This window comes from Melanaphis sacchari, unplaced genomic scaffold (genome assembly GCF_002803265.2).
Source record: "Melanaphis sacchari strain LSU unplaced genomic scaffold, SCAv2.0 Contig20_pilon_pilon, whole genome shotgun sequence".
NCBI classification, from domain to species: domain Eukaryota; kingdom Metazoa; phylum Arthropoda; class Insecta; order Hemiptera; family Aphididae; genus Melanaphis; species Melanaphis sacchari.
Genome location: NW_020271042.1, coordinates 6,907,830 through 6,921,433, shown reverse-complemented (window position 1 = coordinate 6,921,433; position 13,604 = coordinate 6,907,830). Strand labels below are relative to the sequence as shown.

The following is a 13,604-nucleotide window of genomic DNA, read 5'->3' as shown; positions in this document are numbered from 1 at the left end:
GGAATATATAGAGCTCGAAAATAGTATTATCAATAGTTCTACAGTTTGTGAATTTATGAGTCTTTAAATTTTGGTTTTGAAAAATAGTCCCCGGAAATTGGTTTAATGTGTATTTTATATTGCTTATTACATCAACTTTTTATAAACGAAAAACTATTTGTCTTATAGTACAAATAAAAGTCTTATCGATATACCTTAATAAATATTAAATAGTGAAAAATATTTGACAGAAAAACCAAAATAATCTACACATAATAATTATATGGTTTTAATATAATAATAGGAATACGCAGAAGGCTATACATTCATATATCAATACGAAAAATAAAAATTACTTAATACCCACAAAATAAACCTTAATATTATAAAATATAAACCTTCTTTCAATTTCGTAAAATATGAAAATAAAATATCAATAATGAATTTTTTATCAAAATCAATAGCCATGGTTTAGGAACTACTTTATTAATAGTTGAGTAGCTTAAACAATTTTCACTTAATAATAACCTGCAAATATTTAATAATCGTTGTTTTATGGAAATGATAAATTATGACGTTGCAGTATGATTTGTATAAATTTAATAAAGTATTTAGTATTTGCATACATGATTGTTATTAGTAATTACTTGCATTATTAATAATAAATAATAACTAATTACATAACTATAACCAGTGCTTTATCCAGATTTTTTTTTCTAGTTGGGCACTTAAATTGTTTTCTCTATTATTTCATATTTGTTATGCTGAAATACCTATGTATTACTTAATACATTATAGCCTAATTTTTCATTTACTATTTACTACATAAATTATTGTAAACCATAGATTAATGTATTGTCTAATTAATATGACGTATTGTAAACATGAAATTTTATTTTTAATTAAAATATTATTAAACTATTAAGTATACAAGAACTTAGTTTTTAACTCTTAATGAAATTTAGTTTAATAAAAAACAAGCCATAGCTGACCTTACGCAAATTGGATAGCTAAAAATAAAGGAGATAAAGCAACTAAATAAAATTAAATGATTAAAACATAACAAAAGTAACTTTGTACAAGAAGTTGCGATAAACAATTAACCGTGCAAGTGTACAACGGTATGCGTTCTTAGTATTCGTAAGAAATACTAACAAATAAAAATAACAGTCGTGTATCCAAATTTCATTATTTTAAATAATAACATTATGTTTCAGAAATTGTGGTTATACTCATAATCTATATTTGCGTAGTACTGTAGTTAAGTATAGTGTATGGCAACTCTCCATAATTATAAATAAATGTCAAAGATAACGATGACATTGAAATCGAAAATTTATTTTGACAAAGTATACTTAATATTTAATCATTACTATTTGGCATTTCTGAGTACAAATCACGAATATTTTATCATAGATTTACTTAGTTTTTTATAAATGTATTAATAATATAATTTAAAATGAATTTCTGTACTACAACCAACAAAAAAAAATTAAAAGATTTCGGTAAGGAGGAAAGTTCCTCCAGTACTCCCACTGGCTACGGCATTGGCTATAACTACATAAATATATTATTATTGAAAATAACAATCAAACAATATAAAATAGTAATAAATACTAGATAATAAATATTATATATATTCAAATTTATTTTATTTTTTAATTATACTTTCGAGTTTGTAATTTATGTGCTAATTTTGTTTATGGTTATGAGTTATTTTTTATAATAAAGATGTATAAAGAAACTCATATATTGTATATTAACAGTTAATTCTTATTTTGTACATAAATTTACTTTTGCAAATTAATTCTTGCTCCAGTATAATATATATATTAATATAATTTATTTTTCAACTTATGATTTCATATTTCAAGAAAATAAACGCCATTACATTTAACATTTAAAAATCAAGTATCTAGATGTGCTAATGAAAGAGATAGTCAATATACCTCGAAACAAAGTATCCAGATTTAATGTAATAGCTACTAGATATCTCAATGTTTTACCTGGATATTAAATAAAAAATACAGTCCATATTTTCAAAAAGATAATAAATACTTGTATATACTTATAAGTACACTTTCGAAATTAGATAATACATACATTTTTTAATATTGTTAACAAAACACGTAATCGTGATGGTGGAATCTTAGGTTCGACATACGGGTTGATCGCATTTTAAAATCAGACACAATGATATTACATTATTATATTGACGGATGAGGAAAAACGTGTGTGACAGACCATGTCTTTGGAGTTGATAGCTGTACTGATCAATATACGTATCTATAGAGTGTGTATGTATTTGTTGAGAGTCAATTAAAAGAGAATTAATCGAAAAGTTACCCGACATCAAACACATGAACGCAAAATGAAAATAGTAATTAACGAAATCCCCTTTTCAAAGGTCGTTGTTATTATAAAGCCTCAAAAATATCGTAATCGGACACAATAAAAACTATGTTGATAACTGCAGTTAGACCTCCACACTCTCACTTTCTCAAGAATGAAATTAAATTTACTTGAAGTCGCTTTGGACCCATTGTCACTGTGCACGCGTCCGATACGAAAAATCATGCAAAGAAGTATAATACGTATAATACAAGCAAATATTTGTTTTGTCACGCGTTTAAAAAACTGATGGATGGGTGAATGGGTGACATGGCTGCCGGCGACTATAAAACGCTACAAACATCAATATTGTGGATCGTTTTCGATACACGACTCGTTGAGTGAAGAAGTGTTTTATACAACACAAATTGTTTTTAAACATTTTTTTAGGTTTTTTACATCCCCTCGAAGAGAAGTTAGAAGAAAAACAACCCCCGTAAAGCTTACTGTGAACTATCCGTTCAATTTTTGGATGTGTGCGTATGTATTACAGACAACTCGGCATTTTTGTAAAATATAAACCGTTGACTGGAAGTATACGTAGCACCAGTTATAATATATACGTGATCGGAAACACTAAACGACTGAATTTAATCAAAACCCGGAATCCTCAGAAAGTCAGGAGTATAACAATAACTACACACATACCGAGTATTGGACAATTTCGGGAAAGACACTGAATTGTTTTTTTTTTCACGTCCCTTCGATTCACAAAAAATTAACTTTCTTACCCATATAGTGATATCAGAACACCAACATTATAATCGTATTGATCATGATCTACCGGAACACCTTTTTTTTTTTTTTTTTTTAAGATCTGTCGCATGTATAAAATGTTATTTATCATCATTTTTATTTCATTGAATTTTGTCATTCTTTTTTTTTTTTTCAAAGCATTTAAATCATAAAATACAATACTGACGACAGCTGATTTTTAATAACGCAAACTTAATTTAATAATATGAGCAGAATTTTATTTTTTTCTATAACACGAAGTACGATTATAAAAAATAAACGAGATTATTTAGTACACAGTACTACGACGATATTATTTACGTATATAACATAGCTACATGAATATTTTTCTGTTGCTGTAATATTTCCGAAATGGGTTATACGAATAAAAAGTTGTAGTAGTCACTCTATTTATAATGTAATAAGCACAATATTAAAATGAAAAGATGTTTAACTCGGATATTTGTTATTATTAAAAAACATTTGATAATTATATTATAAACATATTAAAAATATACGAGAGAAAAATAATTAAATTAAATTTTCTGTCAATTTTCGTGGCAGCCTTTAAGAGGAGCTTATTTTATTTTATTTTATGCGTGCTTCTACATAATTTACAAATATAAACTTATTTACACGGAATTTTAGTAAATCGTATATCCCATCCGTATAAATAATTTGTTTACGTATTATGCCTTTTTAACTTTCCATAATTACATATAAATTATTGATATATTATCAATTTTCATCGCATAAAATTAATTTTTAATAACTAAAAAATAAAATATTCAACACCCATAAAACTACGTCATAATAATGTGGTGGAACAGAAAATGTTTATCTAAAGTATACCTATTTTATTAATGAAAATATTTAAAATTATTGTCACTAATAAGACTAGCTTAGTTCCGAATGTCCCGATAGCAAATTCAATATCAACGTTTCATTAAAAAAATAATTTGTTCGACTATTTTTTCAATTAAATTCAAAGGGTGAAACATATGTGAAAAATAAAATCAATATCAATTCATCACACAAGTGGTCGTGTAATTTTTTTTTAGTTCTTTTATCATTACTTTAACCATTGGCCAACCAGTTTAAAATAAAATGAAATCGTCTCCAATAATCACTGTCGCATAAACAATGTCATATAAATTACACACGACTTTCTACTCAAACGTTTATAAATAAGAACAAAAACCGTAAAACATTCTTTTGTAATACTTTGCATTTGTATTCTATTCGACAGGATAAGTATGCTCAGCTGGTAGTCGTATCAACTGCGCTAAATATTTATACACTTATTGTACCAACCAAGTTTTATTTTGAATTCTGTACAACGATTGTAAAGCTCTGACTACACTATTTACAAACAGGAATGATGTTATGCGAACTACTTGGCAAACCTTAAATGAAATTCGAGAACGCACTTGTATTTGTATCATCTTCATATAGGTTAAAAGCCACGGAAAACATGAATTCGACACGCACTGAAAAGTTGTACGCGTATTTGTAAAACGTTTATAATATTACAAATGCTAGTCTGGTGTAATATCATCATGTTCTCGTTATGGTCCAAGGTCGTGGGATGTTGCGCAGAGTCGAGAGTAAAATTAATTCAGCGATCTCCGCACCGTTATTATTAACGGCAAACATACTACACGGCACGCCGAACACGGTTTGCTGTACTGTTTTCGATTCGCAATGTTCACATAATAACTGTCATTGTTGTTACGTTATATACCAGTACCGACCATAATACATTTTACTAGCTACGTATTATTATTGTGACGAAGAAACGGAAACGAATACAAATCGAATATAAATGTAATTGTCGTTAATATGTGTATACGAAAACTGGAGGATAAGATTCGATTTTTGATTATTTAAACCTCAAAATCGGAAATAAAAATAGTACTGTATCCGTATTACTCATTGTTCAAAACTGTATAAATTAGTTACTCATTTACTATCAATATAATATTATAAATGTTTAATTACGATCAATTTTAGTCCGATACGTACCATAATTTTGTAGGACAGGTAACTCGGAACGTCGGTGTTATAATTATTTAGTAATTAGTCACTGGCTTTAAATTGAAAATATAACCAAACATTATCAACATAATATACGCGCGTCATATACATACGATATTTAATTACCTATTACTTTTTTCGATTTAATTACAGTTGACGGCAAATTACTTATAAAAACATGTCCTTCTATTCCTTGCACACATTTTAATAATTACTAGAAAACTATTTACGGAGATCTATAACATTTTTTTTTCGTAATAACAAAATAATATATTTTAGAATAAACATAATTTAATTAAAAAGCAAGTACATATATATATATATATATATATATATATATATATGTGGTAGGTAAACAAACACACAAGTATTTTAATATTTTACTATGGTAAATATTTTATTATAAGCGTTTTAACTGAAATATTAGAAAAGCAAATAGAGTTATTTTTAGTCGAAATATAATTCCATTTGCAACAAATATTATTGCTATAGAATTTCTTGAATTAATAGTTATTATTTTGCATATATCTATATAATAATGGTCTTTATATTTGCAACCAAAATCATCTATATAATTATTTTCTGATAATAATGTAATATAAAAAGTAGACAACTTTTTATATTACATTATAACTTATGTTTAAATTTTCATGAAAATATTTTTTTGAAAGTTATTACTTATTATATACTAAAATTTAAAGTTTCAAGAATAAAAATTATTAAAATAAACAGGGTAATTTTTTTGTTGTATAATATAGGTGTCAAGTTTACTTTGTCATTAAGTAATAAGTAGATAATGAATAAATTAATTTGAATTTAATTACAAATTGTTGAATAACAAAAAACTATTTTTAATGGAGACTGTCAGCCTTGTTATTTTATAATAATTTATTTATATTATTATAAGCGATTAATTTTTTTATTAGTATTAAGTAAAAAATAAAATATAATTATATTTTTTTTTAAATACCAGAGAAAAACAAAACAAAATTAAAGAAAATCTGAAATTGTTGCATAAAACCATTATTTAACAAAATTGTAATTGATTTTTTTTTTACACACTAGATACGATAAATTCTTAAAAACGGGATGTCTCATAAAACTAGTTGTATAATTGGGAAAACATTCATAGGTTTTTATTACTAAAATTTAACACGCTCCATAGAAAATTTATTCACTATCAAGTTAACATAATTATTTGAATGTTAATAGCAGAAATATACTTATAAATAGTAAATAGTAGATAAGTGTACATATCAACTACATTATGAACTCATGATAATTACTCTAATTATAATTTATTAACTATCATCGTTATACTCGTATTGTATATATCAGCTATTAACATGTTCATTATCTCTGTATTCTTTGCATTCCAATACTCATTATGTATTCGTTATTAATATTACTCTCTTCAAATTACCTTTCATATTATATTTTATTGTTCTTATGATTATTAATTCAATTTTTGAGATACAATAACATTAAATTTAATATTTAAATCTGAAAAGACAATAATAATAGAGTTATTTTATAACCGAGTAAATGGTTTTAATAGTATGTAAAACAACGAAATATATTATTCAAATTAATTTACATGTTAATAACTTAATAAAAAATTACACCATAACAAGTGAAATAGGTCATACGATAAATATTGTTTTCATTATATTTTTTTCGAAAAACAATGGTAGAGAAAATTATAATAGGTGTTTTAATTGCTCAAGTGTTTATAACGATAATAATTATATGAGAAAAATATACCTGGAATTACAACAATAAGCATATAATAAACCACCGAGTGTTCCCGTTATCCCGTGCTAGATTTAAGATAAAACATGATGACCTGCATTACATACACAAAAATTAAGTATAAAACTCACTTTCTCATATCCTTTAATGACGATCTTCTACTGGAACAAATCGGTACGTCCTTGCCGATCTCCTGTGTGCGCAATACGCTCCGGGTCTTGGCCCGGGCAAAGTCATGCCTTCGACATCTTTTCGAGTTGGACCGATAAACTTGAGACACGGACAACGAGTTAGTGCCATTAACCAGGATGCTAGGCGCGTTCGGAGACGTGGCTGGCGAAACCTGCTGAACTGCCAGCCCGTTGGCTGGACTCACGTTGCCTGAAGATGACGTGGACGTGGCGGACGATATGTAATCGTTGATGTTTAAGAATCCGTGTGAGACGAGCCATTTGTTGATTAGGTCCAATTCAATTTTTCGGAGAAAATAATCCTGACAGTGGTCGGGGTGACTGTCAAGCCATTCCTCGACCACTGATAGTGTGATTTGCGTCATTTCGTCGCCTTTCAACGATTTGACGTCGTACTCTTCATTCTTCCGCATACATCTACATGCACAGCACAACAGTGATTAGGGCTTGGCGTGAAATTTCTGAGGATTAAACATAATATAAAATTATAGTGAGACATTAATTACAGAAATCTATGATAACATATTATTGTATTATATTATGTTAGATTAGATATTGAAAATATCATTAAATTTACAAGTATTTAATACTTAATTTTTGTTTAATTGTATAACTTAAATGAATTTTGGAAGGCAATTAGCTCGTTTATAACATTTTAGGATATTTTAATTATTAGCGGATGTATATAACTTACAATTATATCAACAATATGAGTTATGTTTATTATTTAAATTATTTTTTTGAGCAAAAATCAACACATATTTTATGCATGTGAGTCAAATTAGAACATATTATGGGCTTAGGTTTAATCAGTAAATGTTTTCATGGCAAATGAAAATCTTTAAAAAAAAATATTTAACAATTAAAAAAAAATAAGCAACAATTTAAACTATTTGAGCGATAACCAATCAATCAGATCTCTTTATTAAATATTAAATCTGGTTGACTCTATGATTAACTACTCTGTTATCAACATTTTTCTTGAGTCCTTATAATTACTATTATAACACGGCATCTAGAATAGGCAATTTCACTACACCACTGTCGCTGCATTAATTTTCTCCTATTTGATTAAAAAAGTTTTTTTGAAATTTCATTATATTACGCAATTACGTAAAAATCGATTAAACACTAAAATATCGTAAAACTCTAATGTATAAATACGGTTGATGATCTTAGTTTTAAATTTGATAGCAAGTAAACTATCAAAAATATTAAATCTAACTACACAAAATTAATTATATTGAATAAAATTTGTTATATTATTGCAAATTAAATTTTATAATATTACATATTATATATTATTTTAAAGGGTTTGTGACAATATTTTATGCTGTAAATTGGTCTATAGTGAAAAAAGATTAAAATCTTCTTACATAGCATATATTATATCTATTGCTAATATACACAATCTTAGATATTTAAAATAATGAAATAATTAGTATGATAGATGTGATACATAAAAATAAAATAAACATTAATAAAATTAGCACATCATCAAAAAACCACAAACTTTTATTATTATTTTTTTTTTTTTTTTGATTATTAAATCAATAAAAAAAAACGAACACTCTAACATAATATATTGTTAATATTGCAGTGCAAATTATATGAAAAAGAAGAAAATATTACCCTTTAACCATCTGCATTACTTCTAACTGTATTATACTATATTTATTGTATATGTATCGATTCTCGAATATTTAAAATTCACTTGTTTACATTTCTTGTTCATATTATATTGAAGATATAAACTCTTTTCTATAGATTTAATAAAATATTCAGACTTTAAATGCATTTATATCAAAATGTTTGCTGAGTGACTATTAATTTTTTACAGTAGGATAATATAATATAGATATTAGCGTTCTCAGTGTATTGGCGTGTAGATATAATATAATATATAAATGTGATGGAGTTCAGAGTTTAAAAGACGTCTATTGTTTATATCGTTTTATACCCTACATAGTCGTTACCATATAAGCCTAAACATATTGACAGGTTTGAATTAATCCAATACGAATTTACATAATTGATGAATTACACAAAAACAACATCAAATAGTAACCACTAAATCTAAATATATAATTAAAATGATTAAGTATTTAGTTAAATATGTCATAGATAATTGTTCAAAAATTATCTATGTAATAATATTGATAAGAGTTCATTATTTTACAGCTATCGAAGCTGTTCAAGTGGTGAACTTGAAATCAATCGTTGTTTTTAATGATATATTATACGCATTTTTAACATTAAATAAATGAGTGAATTCAAATAGTATTTCTCAAAACCATAGTGTATACTATTATATTCTATTTATAACGCATAAATATAAGCAATCGTAATAACCAAATAAAAAAATAATAAAATAGTAATAATTACCAACATAAGTAAAAATTTAAACACATTACATTAAACTATATATATTTTTATTTTTAAATATAAGAGTTAACTCTGACATATAGTAGTTTATAACATACATCACATTAATTTACATTATATTTATTTTAATTCAAGATTTCGTCTAAGGTTCTAATAGTTCTGAATTCAGTTTGTACTTTTAAAAATATTTTATATTTTACTTATGTTATGACAACTACAAACTAGAGATTAAAATAATATTTATAAAAGCATCGCATATACTATTTACAAATAATTATAATATTTTGTCATTTATATTATTATTGTATAATTTAAAACTAACCAAAAAATCATATTGTATATACAAAATATTAATTATAATTATAATAGAATATTAATTTTTGATGATAAATATTTTTGAAGTATAACTAAAATAACAAAGTATGATAAGAAATCGTTAAATTACATTTAAATATCCAATTTTATTTAAATTTAACTTTCAAATGTTCATAAAAAATAAATATGGTTTCACACTAAATTTTGTTTCATTCTAGACAGATGTATTTATCATAAATTTTGTATTAAAATTGTGCACTTTAGTATATTATAATTTAGAATATTATGCATTTTTAACAATAAAATAATTTATAAAATTGATACATTTTATCTAAATCTTTATTTCAAATAATTAATAAATAATATGTCTATATTTTTAAATTTGTTAAAGAAAAGTGTATAAATATAGTGTTGTCTTAAACTTTTAAGTTTTTAGACTTCAAAAAAAAATTATCAGTATAAATCGATAAATAATACAAAAAAATTAAAAAAATTCAAATATCTATAAAAATCAGAAAAATATTTTGTTAATCTTATGCACATTTTAGTATATACATTTGGTGAATATTTAAGTTTCTATTTTTATTTTTTTTTAACGAAAAAACTAAATTAATATAAACTAGTATTTTTACGTGTATATTCCTATTTTATCATTATTTTTTTTTTTTTGTTTTGTTTGTTTTTCACGATTCATTTGAAAAATGTTGTGGTTTTTAGTTTTAACCTTTCTTCTTCTGCACTAAAAATCAACTAGATTTAATTTTCTACCGAAAAAAAACCCACAAAGTTTCAGATTGAAACATTTTTAGTAATCCTGAAGGAGACAAAATTACAAATACAAAAAATAAAACTGTAAAACTAATATAATATTTCACTCAGAATCTAAAAATTGTAAAACATATGAAAAACATAATATTTAAAATGTATCGACTGCAATGCAGCAAAATGGCAAAATATGTTGATTCGTACAATCGCATTCAAATGTACACCGTTCCAGTATAAAATATAACACAATAATAACATAGAATACTATGAAAACGGATTTTTAATAAATGCGTCTTGAAATAAATATTATAATATTTAATAAGTTGTACACAACAACTCAATAATATTATCGCGAATCGCAGTTTATCTGCGTCACCTGTCATAGCGTTGTATAATAATAATAATATATTAAATATATAAGTGTAGAATATAATGTGTTACGAACGAAATTATTACATTCAAGTATTATATTTATAACGGAAATAACACAATTTAAAAATTATAAACTTATGCTCTCGAAAGGTAAAATTATATCCGGTCGTTTGAACAGCCACATAACACACATGTAATAATTATAGCAATAAAAAAAATAATAATAATAATAATAATGGGTAGTTCAGAGTAAGTGAATATAGTGAACACCAGAGGTCTCCAACCTACCGCCTGTCCAGCTTTTCAAACCGGCCCGCCAAGTTAACTGATGTTTTAAAAATATTTATTTATCAATGGTATTTCTTAGTAAAAGAAAAATATTAAAACCTTAAAATAAAATAAATGGTTTTACGTTAATTTTTGTCGATTGCCTCATCGATTGCGTTATCTGCATTATCTGTTTAAAGCGACGATCGTTAATCAAAAAATATTCATTTTTCTAAAATCAAAAAATATCTTTTTTTATTCTCAATTTCATTACCTCTCTATTCCTATAAAAAACTTTCACTCACGATGCTTAAGTATATCTCAGATTTGGTCCTCCGTAAAAAAAGGTTGGAGACCCCTGGTGTACACATTACGTGGTTCAAAAAGGTTGTCGAGCAGATCGTTTGTGGTGAAGGGAAAGGGGGTGTAAAGAAGGTCGCCAGCGAGAGAGAGAATCCATTTACGTATACTATACCGGAACCTCCTCCCACCCAGCAGCATTTCCCTTGAAATCTTAACCCCGTTTTTCACGTCGGCTTCCGTTGTACCGTGCGGGCACGCGACTGAATGCTAACGTCACAGTGACGACGAAACAATACTGGTAATAATAATAATAATAATAATAATAATAATAATAATAATTGATATTCAATGCTCGTATCATACGCGTGTTTTCCGTGTATATTATATGCTGTGCTGAAACATCCACCGCCTACGTTCTACACGGTCTTCTTCCTTTGATCGCCGTGGCTCTTAATGCCTTTTTGTCAAAATCTCGAAAACTGCCATCTGACTCGTCCACCGCCCGCAAAACCCTGACGAGCGCGACCTTTAAAGTAAGAGACGGGCGACGGTAATGGTGAATTCAATTTAACTCGCATAATATGTTTTATAATGTCCTCTTCGAAACAAGCTTCTTTTACGGCTGTAGTACCATATACTTAATACTCTGCAACACACGTGTACGAAACTCGCTACGCGCGCACGTCGGTTGATACATAATATGTATATTATTGTGTAACGTTATATTATAACATGTATGTGTACTCCAAAAACTTTTGTGCGCATGCGGCGATCGGTTTACAATTTGTTTTTTTTCGCAGAGGAAAGTATTAAATTGTTTCTTTTGTACAGACTTTAGACAGAATTGTAAATCTGTTTCTGATCGTGGTGACGTCCGATATGATAACGGCCATGAATTCTCGTATCGAAATTCAAATTGTGACATCGAGTCGTAATGTCCGAAAGCAATCAATATACTTGGTTGTCGTGAAGAGAATAGAACTATGCCATTAATTGTGTTTTATACTACAGTTTTTACGTACATTTATTGTTGGTTATATTTATTTACTGATAACAGATATTATTAATTTCATATTCATGAACACTTAAACGAAATACTTAATTAAAACATATTTTATTTTTAGTCAAAAACATTTTTGATCATACAGATACAGATTATAAAACAAACCAACTTTTAGATATCAATCACCGATGAGAAAAGTAATAAATTATAAAAGATAATATGAATGTATTTTGCGAATCTTTTAAGAGGAAAAAGATAAACAGAAAATTATGGTCGAGATACAACAGAAATTGTATGAGTTGGACAAAGGATTAATATGAGGTCTGCGAATTTTAGTCAACATCAATCTTATTCAATAAAAGAGTGTAGGTAGGTAGATAATGGTTCAAGTTTTTAGATAAATCTTCAGTATTATATGAAATATTCTTGAATAGAAATAGGAGTGGAAGTGATATTTTATAACGTTATATGATTAATATTAGATTGTAAATATTAGAAATTTAATTAAATGACATAATTTTTTTTATATTTTTTTTTTTTTTATGAAATTATACAAGCATGATATACGTACGTAACATAATATATTCAATATTATAATATAATTATTAATCTTAATTTATTTTGTAATAAGTAATAACATTAAAGTTGTATTGATAAATTTTCAAAATGATAAGTTGTTACTTAGATAGAGAATTTATTTTTCAATTTTTCACCAAATTATAACATTCATATTGGCATATTTCATAATAACGTATATTAATATAGAAAAAATATTTATATTTATATTTTTATTTGAATAAACATATTTAACAAACTAACGAAATTAAATTTAAAACTCATCATGTAATATAATTTCATTAACTTTAAGTAAAATGTTCAATACTCGATTATATATTACGTAAAAATGTGCAATTGTCTAGTCGATGAATATACGTAATGTTTTTCATATAATTAAAACAACATAAATTTTAACGTTGATTAAATATAATATCTATATAGCTATTATTAGGACATAACACGCGTAATATCACGATTTAATTGGTTTTATATTTTTTTTAGGTTGACAATTAATAATATTCTTTATAGGAACGGAAACGATACAAATTTGA

At 25.9% G+C, this 13,604-nt stretch overlaps 1 protein-coding gene across 2 annotated transcripts in view; it reads right to left on the bottom strand.

The window, feature by feature from the left end:
* The window catches only part of LOC112593588 (dual 3',5'-cyclic-AMP and -GMP phosphodiesterase 11A-like), a 97,844-nt gene that overhangs the window by 32,901 nt on the left and 51,339 nt on the right, over positions 1 to 13,604 (bottom strand). Inside the window, exon 2 of one of the 2 annotated variants that reach the window (XM_025338061.1) lies at positions 7,026 to 7,546. In XM_025338061.1, coding sequence (XP_025193846.1) covers positions 7,026 to 7,498 — 473 coding nt within the window. In that variant the 5' untranslated portion in view covers positions 7,499 to 7,546. The remainder of the gene's footprint in view (positions 1 to 7,025; positions 7,547 to 13,604) is intronic. The other variant, XM_025338062.1, reaches the window with a different exon arrangement.